Source organism: Micrasema longulum, unplaced genomic scaffold (genome assembly GCF_059751315.1).
Source record: "Micrasema longulum isolate JH-2025_06_02 unplaced genomic scaffold, ASM5975131v1 h1tg000278l, whole genome shotgun sequence".
Lineage (NCBI taxonomy): Eukaryota > Metazoa > Arthropoda > Insecta > Trichoptera > Brachycentridae > Micrasema > Micrasema longulum.
Window position 1 is genome coordinate 537,358 of NW_028277482.1, and position 16,289 is coordinate 553,646.

Sequence of the window (16,289 nt, forward strand, 5' to 3'; positions counted from 1 at the left end):
GTTAGTGATTGATGAAATCTAGAAAGACTTACACCAAAAAAGTACAGATCTTGTCTCGAGTTAACGATGCGACACAATCGGGACATTGGTGCATGCAAGCCATAGTTTGTGCTGTGCTGATCAAGAAACAGCGCATAATTATTTCACAACCGGCGGATGAAAACATTTTTTTTTTCATAAAAATAAATATTTGCGTTCTTATGATTTACCCAAATATTTCATTTTGAGAGCCATTTTCAACGAGTTTTAAATAACTCGCTATTATAAAATTGTTATCAAGTTGGGGTACAGTGGAATTCGAACCAGGGACCTTCGGTCCGTGAGTCCAAGACACTAGCCACATACATACAGATACAAGAGAATTGAATGCAACTTGTTCCAATAACGATGGAATTTATATATTTTATTCTCTTTTTTTATGGTATTTTTGTAGAGTGTACATTTCTACAAGGTGGTATTTTTATAGTTTGTATAGTAAAAATATAGAGACCAGTAGAATGGCTCCACCCTTTCAGAGAGGGTCAGAGACTCCTTGTGACCTCTGCTGATTTTGGCCAAAACATCGCTAGTTGTTTATCTTCTTGCAAAAATACCTATTTGTTCTCAAACTTTGATTAGATCGATAATTTATTTATTTTAACAGCCAAATACATTTTTAAAATAACTTATTAGAGTCTTCAGTCTTGTTAAAATGATTAGTGTATGTCTCTCAATTCACCCCTTTTGTCGGAAATGAATTATCATCTTATTATACAATACCAAGGCCATTGATTCGGTAACGAATTGTCTTAATTCTCCAGTACCAAGATTTCATCAAAGAGGTAACGAATCATCGAATAAGGAAATATAACTTTTTTTCATACATTTCTTAAGTAATAATGGTCTATGAAATACTGTTCAGTAAAAAAAAATGCAGCTTATTATTTAATAAATAAATAGCTTTAAAAAGTCCAAAATAAGTAACGTGTGTAATTAATTACGAAAAAAAAGTTTGTTCAACAAGCTAATAGCAGGTAAGCTAACGTTCGGGCAGGACAACGTCTGTCGGGTCCGCTTGTTTAATATATGTACACAATGTACAGGAGTAATGATTGAATTTGTATTATGTAGTTATATGCAATTTTTGTTCACATACTTTTAAGCTTAATTACTTATAAGTTACTCTTAATGCCTCATGTTTTTTACCTTGAATTATAATATATATAATACTAGCGGACCCGACAGACGTTGTCCTGCCCGAATGCCTGCTATTAGCTTGGAAAAAGACTTTTAATTGAGTTGGTACCTAGGTACTTGTTTGTGATTAAATTTCAAAATTAAAAATGGTTAATATTGAAATATTCCATTTAAGTAGGTACCAAGATACTTGTTTATGGTTGAATTCCAAAACATAAAATAAATATTTTTTTAAATGTGTCATTTTTTGCAAACGTCAGACTCCGGTCTTTTCACCAACAAAGGGGTGTACTTATGTAGGAATACGATTAAATGTATTTAATTTTATGTCATTTTAGTATTACCAAAAATCCAATAAAAATAATAAATGAGCAGAAATTACAAGGAATTTAAAGAAAAAATCTGATTGAGATCCACAAAAAACAAATGCTGTTTGTAAACCTTCAAAAATAAACTTTTTTTACACACAAAAAGCAACATCTTTCCATTTTTTTGTAAATGCATTCTCCTCGAATGCAACCCTGGTAGATCGATAAATAAAACAATTATGCTTCTTACTTCATTTTTTACACATTAGATTGAAGATTTTAATATCTACGAACACGCACAGGGCAACGATCTATATTTATCTGAAAACCGCACGTAAATCAAGAGTTCAGTGACATCACACGTACAGAGGAATTATATATATATATAGATTAAAATATTATAACAGAGATGAAGAACATTTTTGAGAAGGCATTTGGCTTATGATCTATCATTGGCTAGTTTAAGTGGCCAATTTACACACTGTGTAACATTCACAAATCCGCCCATAAATATGAGCATCCATATATTTTTTCAATTCTTGCATCTGTTGATGTTTGTGAAGTTAAAGAGCTGAAACCTTTATTTATGCGGGAGAATTTTAATACAGTTTACAATTATTATATTTATATAAGAATTGAAAAGTGAAAGTTTTTATTTGTTGTGTGGAGCCCACAAGACATTACAAACATTGAAAGGATTGAAAATGTTCAAAAAAAAGTTTTAAATACCTAGATTATGAAAACAATAAAACGCTTTGCACTTACAGCCAATCTGCTAAACAAATTTTTACTCTTGAAAATATATGCACTATATCTGAAATATGCTATTTATATAAATTATTAAATAATAAAGTAGACTCTTTTAACCTACTCTCCAAAATTAATCTCAACGTCCCCTTTTGCATGACAAGAAATAAGTATTTATTCCATCTGCCTATCTGTAGCACTAACTATGCACAACACTCTTTCCTCTATCGTTCTTGCCCAAACTATAATTCTTTTTTTTCATCTTTTGATATATTTAACATGCCCCTTAATTTATTTAAAAATAAATCAAGACTCATTCTTTCTGGCTGCGTTACGCTCCCACTTGCCATTCAATGATGCTCACGCTTACACACACCTGAACACTTACTCCCACACAAACACACCTCTACACTTACTCTCATACAAATACACACAAACACCCTTTTGTTGTACCACAATTTGATATATATGATTTTTATTTAGAAACTTCGCTAGTCTGTCTTTAAACCATATCTTTATTATGTTATTAAACCATTGTTGACTGTTTGTTTCTGTGAAATAAATAAATATGAAATCAGGCAAAATATGTTATCAATTATTTATTTTTTTAATTAAACTAAATATATATATATACTTTTATCACATAATGGAGCATTAAGCAGCGCATTTGTACTCCAACCGCGGCCGTACGGTAAGGCTTTATGTTAAATTAAATGTGTTTGACAAACTTTGGGAAGCATTTTTTGCTCGTAGCAAAAAATGTTCTAGAACATTTCGATCGATTCATTTGTTATTATTTAACAATGTATTTTTTAACTATTATCAAACGTGGACAGATACCTACCACGAGTAACTAAAACCTGGGGTGATCTTCAAACAGGTCTTACTAGTTTAAAACGGCTTTTTTTCTTATTATCTAACAGGTAAGGCTGTTTTCAAAGTATCTCATGTCAATGGTTATACTTAAAAACAAACCTGATAAACACGATACGCACTAACCTTAACTCTGTAGACAGTAGGGTTAGTCAACTATGTAATCAATTATTGCGTTTTAAATTAAGATAAAAAAATATCCGTCAGCCTCGATGCCCAAAATCAAAATCATACGTCAAAATATACATCATCATTTCACGTCCGCTTCCTAGTCGGTGTCCATGAAGATTCTCCAAGCATCTCTGTCGGCTGCCAGCTCTGTCAAGTCCCGTAGTTCTGACTTCTGATACGAACTGCCGATAAACGGTCAGCAGTGGACGTCCAGGACGTCGAGAACCTGATGCCTTGTAAAGTAGGTAAGCGTGGCTAAGGCTCTCAGGGGTGCTATTCTGAACCACTCTCGTGAAACGGAAAACATTTTTTTTTCGTGTATTTTGTATGTAAATACACGAGATAATACGGCCACGAGAGCGTTTGGAATACCAGCCCAGGAGGCATCGGCAGCACATGGCCAAGCCAACCGTATCGCCTCCGCTTGATGACAGTTGACACCGGAGTTTGTCGCGTCAGTTCTCTTATTACGTCATTCCTTACAAAGTCAAACCACCGCGAATCCGAGATTCTTCTGTGAAATCCATTCTCGAAACTCAGAATTTTTCTGTTTTGGGCCCTAGTGAGGTGCCACGACTTGCATCCATAGAGGAGAAAAGATGTTATGCAGGCGTTATACAGACGGCATTTGGTTTTCACTGAGTAAATATCCGATCTCCTTTATACTGTTGAATGTGGCGCTTGCTATTCCTAGCAGCACGCTTAGTTCTTTATTATATAAATTAGTTCTTTATTAAAAAAGACGAGTGATACATCATGGTCTAATAATAAAGATAATTCAAATTTTGGCAATCATTTAATAGAAAATAAACATTTCTTTGAATTAAAAAATAATGTAAAAATAATTCATATTGCACCTAAAGGCAAAAAACTTGACAAATAAGAAATTCTCGAAATTAATAGATTAAAAAATAAACCCGACGTAGAATTACTAATGAACAGATAACACACGTGCATTCTCCATTACTTTACCCATTGTAATATATTTTTACTAATGACTGTTTACCCTATGTTTTACAGAAATCATAATTTACAAAAATTACACTCACGAAGGATGGGACACTAAAAATAAAATAAAATACTCAAACTCATTAAAATAGCATTATATCAACTCATTAGTTAACCCGAAAAAAATTTGATAATGATCCTTAAGATAAAAATAACTTTATTTAATTTACTTTCATATAACTTATAAGAATTATCTATCCTTACCTCTGTTTTGTATAAATACATTGAACTCCTTAATAAAGATACCAGTCTCGAAGATGTCGCGAAAGCGATGAAACCGGTCACTGGATATTCCAAATTTGTGGATTAAAGTATCACTCTTCTTTTATTTATATAATAAACTTCCATCAAGAATTTTCACTTACAAACTTAAATCTCTTAGTTCTCTTTGAAAGGTGCCATTTTCCGAAACAAATACTCCCAGGTATTTAAAACCCTCAACCCTTTCGATGACTCGGTTTGACAGTCAGGGATTTTGGGCATCAAGGCATGAAGTGTTACACAGTACATGGGTTTTCGCATTATTAATTTTTAAACCCATGCATGCGGAGTACCTATTTAGGCTATCTACAGTGGCCTGAAGACCCCTGACTGAATCGTCAATTATAATCGCATCATTGGTATACTCTAGGTCGCAGAGTTTTTGGGCGCCTCTTGAAATTTAGACTAAACTTATGTACGTTATTTAGTATTCATTTAAAAACAAAATATGCAAGTAAAATTTCTTGCATCTTGTAAAATTTGAAGATAATAGATTAAACAGGAAAGTTATTAAAAAATCACCAATATATTTTTTAATATGTTACAAAAGAGATGAAGAACAGTTTATGAAACGGAATATGAAAATCCAATTCTTGTCTACAAAAATTTGGACAAACTCAAAGTATATTAATATTTTTTTATTATTTTTTTTTATTAATAAATTTCATAAAAGGTAAATGTTTTTTTAAAAAAATTATACATATCTACTTTTATACATCTAGTAAATGTTCAATTTTAAAAAAAATAAATGGAGGCATTTAAAATTTATTTCAACAGAGAGGTAAAACATTTTTGAGAAGGGAATATGGAAGTCTTAAACCAGCCGATGACAGGTCATAAGCCCTGTAAACGCCTATACTTCCATATTCCCTTCTCAAAAATGTTTTACCTCTTTGTTGAAATAAATTTAAATGTGAATAACTCCCTAGGGCGGAAATCCAGCCAGTCTGCAAGCATTTGGACATAATCAAACATTGTTGGAAGCATTTTAAACTGCTCAAATTTGATGGTATTTTTCCATAAATTCGAGTATAAATAATAATGCCCACAATAATTGTTTAAATTTATTTTTTTAATTACGCTTTTTATTTCTTACTTTTAAGAATAATATTTTGGTTGTAAATATTGAATTTCAACAGTTATGTTTTTGGCAAAAATTGAATGCCGTGCGACGACCGATAAAATGATTGTTTTTATCTCAGAAAGATAAGGCGCCACAGCTCTAGAGCCGCCCATACGGACAAAAATCATTCTAGGATTATCGATCACGAAGTTAGCTATAGTTTACAGCAAAGCAATGGGCCGTAGGTACTCAGATCAGAATCGCAAGCGCAAACCGAAACCGTCCGTTTCGCCAAAACCCAAATAAAAAATTGCATTTTTGTAGTTCTATGAGATAGAGTAAAATGCCGTGCCTACAGCTGTGGTGTTTTATTACCTACTCTGAGGTTTTTATAATACGCGAGCTGAACCCGGCAATGCTTTGCTATTGCTAGTGTCGAAAGTGTAATATCAATCATTGTATTTACTCCAAATACGAAATGTAGGTACATTATCACTCTAGTGTATGGGAACAAAGTATGGAATTGGAAAAATAATGATGAAAGTGGGTTAAATGCTGTCGAAATGCGATCCCTCAGGCGAATATGTGGTAAAACGATGTATAATAGGTGCACAAATGTTGAGATCCATGAACTGTGTAAGGCTGAGGCATGCATTATCGACAGAATCAAGAAAGGGATGCTGCATTGGTTTGGACATATAGAGCGAATGGACCGCGAAACAACGGCTAAAAGGATCTACGATGCGAATGTTGATGGGTGCATAAAACGAGGAAGACCGAGAAAGCCATGGCACGATCAAGTCCATCAAACACTTGAAGATGGACATGTCAAGAGTAGGAATAATCGGCGTGCGTGCATGAGAGAAAAGGAATCGAGGTCTGTATGCAAAGACAGAGTGATATGGCGTTTTATCCTTTCTGCCTTATCCTACGGGGAAACGGCGTGATGGTTTGTTGTATTATTTTTTTGTTTCGGTTTACATCAATGTGAGAACAGGGAATTTCGGTACATAGGTATTCTAACATTGTTTTCCTTTCACTGTCTTGCAGATGCCTCGATGATACTGTGCGAAAAAGAAAACTGCATGTCTGATTGTGCCCAGTGAGGTATTCATATATTTTTTTAAGCTTTATGTAAAAACGTGAAATAATAAATAAATAAATACGTTTTGTTAGAATAGACAAAATCAATGTTTCGTTGTCCCATTTTCCACACCTCAAAACTGAACCGATTTTGTTCTTTTTTGAGACAGAGTATCAGAATAAAAATTTCTGTTACGGTACGTTTTTAAAAATATTTATATTTATATACCGTGCGCCCGAGAACAGTTCTCGCCAACAAGGGTGCACTTAATTTAGAATCGCGATTTTCAGAAATGTATTAAATGTTAATATTATTTTAGTAAATATTACCAAAAATCCAGTAAAAAGAAATAAATGGGTGGAAATTATAAGGAAATAATCTGATTGGGATCCATAAAAACGAATGTTGTTTTTACAACTAAAACAGTGTAAGTCAAGAGTTAGTCTCTTTTTTTGGAGAGTTACAGTGATAACATTTACTAGATGTGTAAAAGTAGATATGTTTAGAATTTTACAAAAACATATACTATTTCAAATAAAATAATTTTCCTATGTAACGTAAAAGCCAACACAATATCTTGTAGAGCAAAAAAATATTTCAAATGACCTTTACCATTTTGTTTTACTTTTGGTTCTCATTTTTGGATTTGAAAAAAACAGACAACTTATTTTAACAAATAATAAATAATATTGTGATAATAAGTCCATATAATTTTTTCAATAAATTAAGAACTTAATATAACAATGTGTATCGACAAACTTCAAGCTTTCCAGATACTGCAGCGCAAGTTTTTTAAAATTATTTTTATTAATTAATATAGTTACGTAAATGATGAATGTTTTTTTTTTTCTATTACAATCCACTTTAATATATTTCGTTAATGTTATAACTGTAATTTTCTAAAAAAAAGACTAGCTCTTGTGCTTGGAGAGTGACTTACACTGTTATAGTTATTTAGAAATTTGAAGTACATGAGAAAAAAAAAATTCTACAAAATAAAAAGAAAAACAGAAAACAGTAATACAGTAGTACGAATTAAAATAGAATGCTGTTTTTACTTGGGTTAAAAAAAATTATTTAAATTTACTTTAAATGCATTTACTGATATATTAGTTTTAATAGTTTTTAGTTCATTGGGGAGATTATTGTAATTTGTTATTCCATTGAAAACAAAACTATTTTGACCATGACTTGTGTGGAATTTAGGTTTTTTTATATTATTTTAGTATCTGAGTAACTTATTCATTTCAAATTCGAATGGAATTGAAATTGAATAAATAATAAACTTGTGTTTTTGATAAAAATTTTATTTATTTTGGTAGGCAAAATATGTTTGTAGAAGGAACATGGTTTCATCGAGTTGTATTTCTGCACTGCTCAGCTTCTTAATCATCTCTCTTATTCTTTCTAGAACCACTTTTTCAGGGGGCGTTACCGTTTCCTCTATCTGCAAAAATAAAATTATTTAATAACTATGAACATTGTATATTGAATAATCAACTAGGTATATAATAAGGCATAATAAACTGATCCGCGCATGTAAATACAACTTACATCTTGGATATTTTCTTCTGGTTCCCCGCGCATTCTCATCCCATGCACAATGGTGTCCACCCTCTGTTGCTTTTCCACCATTCTCTTGTTCGAGAACCTCTCGTGGTCTCTTCTGGTCACGGCGTTGTATAAAGCCTTGTATGTTAGTTCCAGGACCATATTCGCTACCTACATTTAATAATAACAACAATTATTAACCAGTTTGGTGTGAATGTTCCTATTTGGGACTCATCACTATTTATCGAATGGGCATGGCCAATGGAATCACCATTTTGTGGGAATTCAAAATTACAAATTTAAAAGTATTTTTTATGCTACTAATAACTAGCAACAAAATATTCTTTTTTATTGGACAGTATTTCATATACCTTTATTACTTTAAATATGTAAAAAAAAAAAGGGATATTTTACTATTGACCCTTGATTGAACGCGAAAAGAAAGAGGTGTCAAAAATGCTCACATTCGTCTACTTGACATTCCATTTTGAAGGCTTGTAATAAAATAAAATAATATATGGAACGACAACGCAAACACAATACTCTGTAGAGCAGAAAATTTTCTTTCAAATGACATATAACCTTTAGCATTGTTTTAACTTTTGGTAATCATTTTTAAATTTGAGAAAAAAGGGGACACAAATTATGTTAGCACCTAATATAATTTATATCAAATAAAAATACTTACATGATTAAGAACTATATGATATAAGTAGAATGCTTTTGACGGACCGGCGCTTCCGGATGCATTTTTACGTAGAACCTAAAAATAAATTCAAAGAATGTTATTTTGAGTTTGTCCAAATGTTTTTGGACAATCTAAGGCCCAAGAAGAAGTACGAAAATTGGAAAAAGTTTTCAGGTGTTGCCTAGCAAATGAAATAATTCAGTCGGGTGAATCTCACCCAGATCAATAAAAGTTTCAGCCCTTTAGCTTAAAAAAAATCAACAGATGGAAGAAATGAAGAAATATGGTTGCTGAAATACAGACAAATGGTTCATGTTACACAGTGGGTAAAGTGGCCACTTAAATCAACCAATGACAAGTCATAAGCCCTGAAAATGTCTAGACGTCCATATTTCCTTTGCTTAAATATTCACCAGTTCTGTTGTAATATGTTAAGTATAAAGGAATTCAAATTAACAGTATTTTCAGTACATCAAAATCTTTATAGAAAAATACTTGATTTAACCTCAGAAGCTCCCTGTGACCAATCTCAAAAAAGATGTAGAACCTCTTTAAAAAGGGAATATGTCTAGGCACTTACAAGGTTTATGACTTGTCATTGGATTACAAATTGAGGCATTCTACCCGTTTTAATTATAAAATTAATGAGTTTTCTTACTTGCACATCTATAAAATGCTCTTCCAATAATCTGTAAGTGAGCTGTTTGGCTTCTTTGGCGGGAAGCATTGCATTTCTTTGAATGTCCTCTTCTTCGATATACTTCTTGGCCTTAATTAACCTGAAAAAAATTCACACATAAAGTTAAAAATATACAAAAAAAAAATATTCAAATATGTTAATAAAAACAAACTACTTTGAACAATGTATATAAGTTAATAGGTATATAAGTTACATATACAAAAAAAAACTAGTAGATAAACACAAAAAAAATCCACGAAGGCATGGCCTGTGTGTGGGTATACATTTATTTTTAATTGAAATAAAGGCTACTGGAAAAATACCATAGATATCAAAAAGTTTAAAAATGAGTGGTGATATTAGAACACAATTTTTTGTCACTAAAAATGAGAAAGTTATAATAAAAGTATATTCTATTCATTAAAAAAAAAAAGATATTTAAATTTGCTTTTTTATCCACAATTTCAACAAAAATTTTAATCGAAACAAATTCAAATAATTAATCTCTATCATATTGTCCTTATGAAATGCATTGAACAGTTTTGAAGCTATGAAAAATGAGTGTCTTTGCCAGAGTCTGGATTTACAATAAGGGATTTCAAGTAAACTATTCAATCTTTGACTACATCTATTAAAAATTTTAGTAGGCGCTACTCAGAGATGATTTTGTGGGGTTACTAATATTAAACAATACTTATTAAGTGAGAGATAAATTAAAAAACACTTGTGTTTGCAAATCATCCCAAATGCATAACGAGTCAGCTTTTTACGAATATGCATCCAAACTGTGAAAAATTATAAAGGATTACATGCCCTGTAACCCACCGATAACCAGTATTTTATATTTGTATCTGTGACTGTTTTCAGAGCTGTAACAATACCGAAATATTCTAGCAGCTTTGGTCCCCAGCCTCTCCTGCACAATGGAGCAAAGAGTGTCCCACAGCATAAGTTCCACAGCTCGGGAAGCCTTCAGGGTGTATTGACCACCACCGGCTGATCCAGTACAGGATACTACTCCACTAGTACTCTCCTCTGTAACGAGAAAAACACGCATAAAAATCATTTAATTTCATCATTACAATGCCATTTATAAAACTGTTAATTTAAACTAATCTTACCCATAACTTTCAGATATTGTTCTAAATACTGAAGCAGGAGCGGATGATCTGAAGATGACCTCTTGCAATAATCTTTTAATTCTACAAAGGGAATAGGATTAGAGGAAGCTGCCCACGGGTCTGTTCGAAGGTACATCTGCTGGAGAAGTTGGCGCATTAGCTCACCGCCTGCAACAAAAAAGGGAAATAATTATTTTTATTTTAAGCGAGCCGCTTAAAGCTGATATGCTTAAATGTATTTTAGAAAACGTTAATTGTTGACGCGCTTTAACCTTTCCAAAAAAAAAACCTAGTTCATTTTTTAACTTATCGAGACTACGCGTTGAGACCAGCTCTTGTGACAGCTTATTCCAACCATCAACAACCCTATTGCTCAGGAAATGTTTCTGAAGATTTAGATTGAATCTGGTTTTCACCTGCTTGAGACTGTGGCCTCGGAGTCGAGCATCTTGTTTAAGATTGAACATATGATCCAAGTTTGGGCAGCTATAGTGACTGTTGAGTATCTTTTGTGTCTCTATTAGGTCACTTCTTTCTTACCGTTACTGCAGCGTTGTGAGGTATATAAAATTAAAATAATATAAAATTGTTTGTCACTAATTAAATCAAGACCATTCCACAATATATGTATTAACCAATTTATACTTATGTGGGACTCGTCTGCAAACCAATGCCCACTGTAACCTGAACTATTGTCTTAAGGACAGCTGAAGGTGAATTGTGCATTTCCTATACACAAACAAAAACAGAATCATAACATCCAATATACTATTACCTAGCATGGATGTCAAATTTCTGACGGAGATAACCTCAATTTTCCACTCGAAAGTAAAGGAAATACTAGAGACTGATGCAGAGATCTTCTCCAAACGTGTTTGTGTGAATTTTCTCAAACGAACTTACATATTATTTTAATACAGCTAAGGTTAGCAGGACAAAGAATATAATAGTTAGGATTCGGGACATACCACATTCATCTATACATCTTGTCATTGCTGTGACCATCAACTCGTCCCTGAAGTCCTGGTGGAATCGGTCCAAGTTGCACCTCCAGTATGTCACTAAAAATAATATAATATTGAATACCAATACCAGAAGATCATAAAATGTAATTTACCAGCCTTATAAATAACTATAAGATATGGTAAAGAGGACGCCAACGCTGACTATTACATGTTAAAAATAGGCCTAAATCGGGGCTGCAAGTCTTAATCACACGACCCTACGGGCCTCATATGACACATAACCTTTACCATTTTGTTTTACTTTTAGTGCTCATTTTTAAATTTTGAAAAAACTAACATAACAATATGTTACCACCTAATATATTAAAGGTCTCAATCCTCACCATCTTTGATTTCAATCTTTTCGTCGGTATTAATAAATTGTGTAATAGCTCGGATATCCACTTCAGGTAGAACTTGTCTATTTGCTTCGGAAGACACCAGAACAGGAACTTCAGAATCCATGGATTCTTCCGTCGGAATAGGACTTCTATGGATGTACCCAGCTGTCACTAAAGATATCAAATTATCCCTAAGGCTTGTGGGTGTAACATTTCTTTCCTGAAATTAGATATATATTTATAAGTCATGTTTATTGTAATGTATATTGCTAATAATTAGAATAAAGTCTCCAGAATAGGTTTTACAACTCTACGACTCATATTTGTTTATTTTTGGAACAATAACAATTTACTAGCGACACTCACATGTATAACAAAATACAACTTAGCCGGTAACTTATTATAACTGTTTGCAGCATGTGAGTAACAAGAATTACAAGAAAAAAGTAACAAAATAATTAAATAGAACATAAATATTAAGAAAGAAACTTAAAATAAAAGTAAAGGCATTTATAAAAGATGATTTAGGGCAGTGATTGGCAAACTCGTTAGTCAAAAGGGCCAAAGATCAGCAGAACAACTATTAAGATTTCTTTAGAGAGCCAAATTTCTTTTCGTTTTAAAAAAAAAGAAAACCCTATAAAAAGCCCAACTCTCTCTGTGCCACAAAAACAACGAAGACCGGGAAGGCCAAAAATGTGATGGGTAGACTCATCAGTGCAGATAGGACAGTGAAATGTGAAATGACAAGTGAGGAACTAGAGAGAAAGGGCAGCAAACGGGCAAGAGCGGAGGAGACTCCTGGATTCAGCCAAGACCCACTCAGGGCTGTCAAGCTTATGATGATAAAAGATCTACGTATTTACTCTATATTTCAAGTAAAAATTCATTCAATTGGCAATGTTAAAGCGCTTTAGTGACAATTGTGTTGATAACCTTGATCACCAAATACGTTACATTGATTTTTTTATATTCTTTTATTATATTTGCACAAAGCGCTTCTTGATGAATGATGCTATCTACAATCTAAGGCAACAATAATTGCAAAACCCTGCTGCAAAGATATCAATGTTTCTTGCAGTGTCTTTGGTTAACTTGATTTTTTTAAATTTTTAAGTTCAAAAACAAAAAACAGTAAAGCTTGTTTAAACATTTCAAAGTCGATGATCGGCCATGCGGCATTTTTAGCAAACACCAGTTAACAGATGCCATTTTTAAACTTGTTTACCTTGTCATCTTTTGTCTTCAACACAATATTAATTATCAACTGAGTAACTGTGATGGAGCCCTGCTGTAGAATTTCCTCGACAATTAATTCAGATTCAAATCCATATTTATTTTTAATTAGAAAGAGGTATTTTGGATATCTCAAGAGACATAGTACATTATCCTTAATTAATTTGTATTCTGCTATATTTTCGGTTTTTCCCTGGTCAAAAGTGACGAGACCATATTTTATGAGAGACCTCAGCGCTTGAATAATCTAGAATAAAATAAAATACATAAATTAATAGTTTAAGATTTAATTATAACTTAAATATTTCATTTAGTGAGGTGAATAAAGCCACAAAAAAAAAGAAAAACAAAAGTAAATGTTTATTTTTTTGGAGATAATGGGCTAGGCTAACTAGTGTTACATAGGTCAGAAAATTATACAAGATCTTGTGGAAGATTTGACCCAATAAATATTGTGTTGTGCAATACACAAATTGGGTGAAATCTGTGGTCAAATTCATAAAATTAGAACACATCCTAGTTTCCAACAAATATTTCATACTGATAACTGTCAATGCGTTTTTGTCGTTGATTGTGTCACTTTATCCTCAGTCTTTTTCTGTTAAAAGATGGCCATAACAAAGCTTTAAGAATCTTCGAGCTTAAAGAATCATTTTGAAAATAAACCGATACACAAGTGTAAATTTGATGTTAAATAAATTAAAAGTACTAACATATAAGAAAATAATATTTTACAATACAATGTTTCTGAATAATATTATTAATTTTGAAAAAAACACAGATTTTTTTTTAAAAAAAACATCAAATGAACAAGTTTACAATACCAGAGAAAAGGTAAAAATCAGACTCCCATTTAGAAAAAAGGCAAACTCGGAAAATTTTATTTTATATAAGGCGGTAAAAATATATTATGAAACTTGAAAAAACATTTATGAAGAAGAAAAAAACAAAATTCAAACAGATGGTTAAGAAATATGAGTTAAACACCTTATAAATTAAATATTCTATGTACATTGTTATTATTAGAGTACACATAAGAACGTGTTTATATGTGCCCTATTTCAAGATTCAAAATATTTATTTTAAAAAATATGATATGTAATTTTTTGAAAAATCCAAATTATGGTTTACAAGCCTAATTGCCCGTAGATGCATTTATTTATTTTACACTTCATATATATACAATTTATATACATATAAGGGCGGGCATATTGCCTTAAGGCAATTTCTTCCTACCTATCCAAACCTAGTTTGAGAAAATTACAAGTACGTGGACATATTTTAACAAAATCTTATAATTTTATATAACAATTCAAAACAAAGATTAACTAAAAAATTTACACTTTACTATGAGGAGAGGAGAGGTGATAGGATAGAAAGAAGAAGGAGAAGGAACAACTCAAACATTTAGATAGTGACATTTCAATCTTGATTTAAATGTAAATAAAGAAGGGACGTCTCTAACATGAGTGGGTAGATTATTCCACAATCGAGCAGCTACTACTGTGAAAGAGGAGGCAAGAAAATTAGAGCGGCGAATTGAACTTTTTTTTTTTCACCATAACATGTTTACAGGAAATGCTGAAAAATCCGGTGATATAATATAACTCAATATGCATAAAAAGGACACATCAAATTTTCTTTCTTTCTTCAGATTTTCAACAGATTTGTTTCACTGCACTTTTTCACATCACACTTGCCTTTCTTTTCCAAGTAGGTACGGGTAAATAATGATTTTTCAATAAAGTTCACGGTCCATGTTATTTTATAAACCTGATATTGATTGTTGATCGCAGAATAATATATTGTTAGTTTTCATTAGTCGCATCGTCATAAGATGGCTCGTTTTGTCAACTGTGAAACTGCCCGCTTCTACGTACTGCGCATTCTTACGCGTAATTTTCAATCCTAGAAACTGCCCCAAGTAAAACAGTAAATAAAATGGGCCAAGATTTTACACACATTTTACAATAAACTGCATAAAATCTCGTGCCATTTTCTGACCCATGTAACAATATATTTAGCTTGTAACTCCGCTTTTATATCCACTTCAATACAAGCGTCGGGAATTAAACAACATTTATTTCTATAGTTTCAAATTCAAGTTACAATTTAAAATTCAAATTTGAGTTGATGCTTAAATATTCCTCATTACATACTTGCGTTCTAGGTAACGAAATTGTTTTGGCAATAAGCGGAATCGGCTTACTCCCAAATCTACACAAATCACTTCCAACTTTCTGAACTATTTCACCAAAATGATCGAATAAAATTCGTGAAACAAGGCTGCCTAACTGAATAGACATTTTTTTATTTAATATCTAGAACACAAACTGAATGTGAAAATTCAATCACTTTTCGCGAAGAGATTTTAAATTTTAACCATGTTTACATTATTCGGTGTTTGGAATAAGGTAACCTTAAAGTTAAAATTTAAAATTGTGACGTACGATTGACAGAAGCAAGTCTTGCCATAACATTAAAAATAAAAAATAAATACACGTGGTGATTAGTGTTGAACACGGATGATAACTAAATAGCTCCATTTCTACAACAACAACAACAAATCATCACGCCGTTTTCTGTAAGGGTAGGCAGAGAGGATAGAACGCCACGTTACTCTATCTTTGCATACATATATCGCTTCCTCTACATTCATACATCTTCTCATGCACGCGCGCCGATTATTCCGACTTTTAACATGTCGGTCTTCAAGTATTTATTGGATTTGGTCATGCCATGTCTTTCTCGGTCTGCCTCTATTTCTGCATCTGATGATTATGTTTTATTCAAACGTTCATTTTTATTATCAATAGATCCAGAACACCTTTAAATTTATTTATATTAGATACATTTAATTATAATAATAACAATACGTATATAGTTTTATTCCACTTTTATTTGTAATTTTTTATTATTATATTATTATTTATAAATAAAAGTGGAATAAAACTGTGCGTATTTTAATTAGTAAAATA

General features: G+C 32.0%; 1 protein-coding gene across 1 annotated transcript; it reads right to left on the reverse strand.

Annotated features, from left to right (window-relative positions):
* Positions 1 to 7,982: 7,982 nt before the first annotated feature.
* Polr3C (RNA polymerase III subunit C) lies at positions 7,983 to 15,786 on the reverse strand. The gene is made up of 10 exons (XM_088224306.1): positions 15,471 to 15,786; positions 13,304 to 13,558; positions 12,079 to 12,295; positions 11,699 to 11,791; positions 10,731 to 10,898; positions 10,491 to 10,644; positions 9,589 to 9,709; positions 8,931 to 9,005; positions 8,246 to 8,413; positions 7,983 to 8,138 (listed from the first exon to the last, which is right to left on the reverse strand). Exons 1-10 carry the CDS (start codon positions 15,615 to 15,617, stop codon positions 7,998 to 8,000), a joined length of 1,539 nt encoding a protein of 512 aa, XP_088080432.1. The 5' UTR covers positions 15,618 to 15,786; the 3' UTR covers positions 7,983 to 7,997.
* Between the last annotated feature and the right edge of the window lie 503 nt (positions 15,787 to 16,289).

Bases quoted from the DNA above. Each gene is read 5' to 3' on its own strand.
- Polr3C (XM_088224306.1), bottom strand. From the start codon at position 15,617: ATGTCTATTCAGTTAGGCAGCCTTGTTTCACGAATTTTATTCGATCAT. The intron at 10,645-10,730 runs GTAAGATTAGTT...TTCTCGTTACAG, and splicing joins ACAATATCTGAAAGTTATGG to AGGAGAGTACTAGTGGAGTA. The intron at 9,006-9,588 runs GTAAGAAAACTC...ATTTATTTTTAG, and splicing joins AGCATTTTATAGATGTGCAA to GTTCTACGTAAAAATGCATC.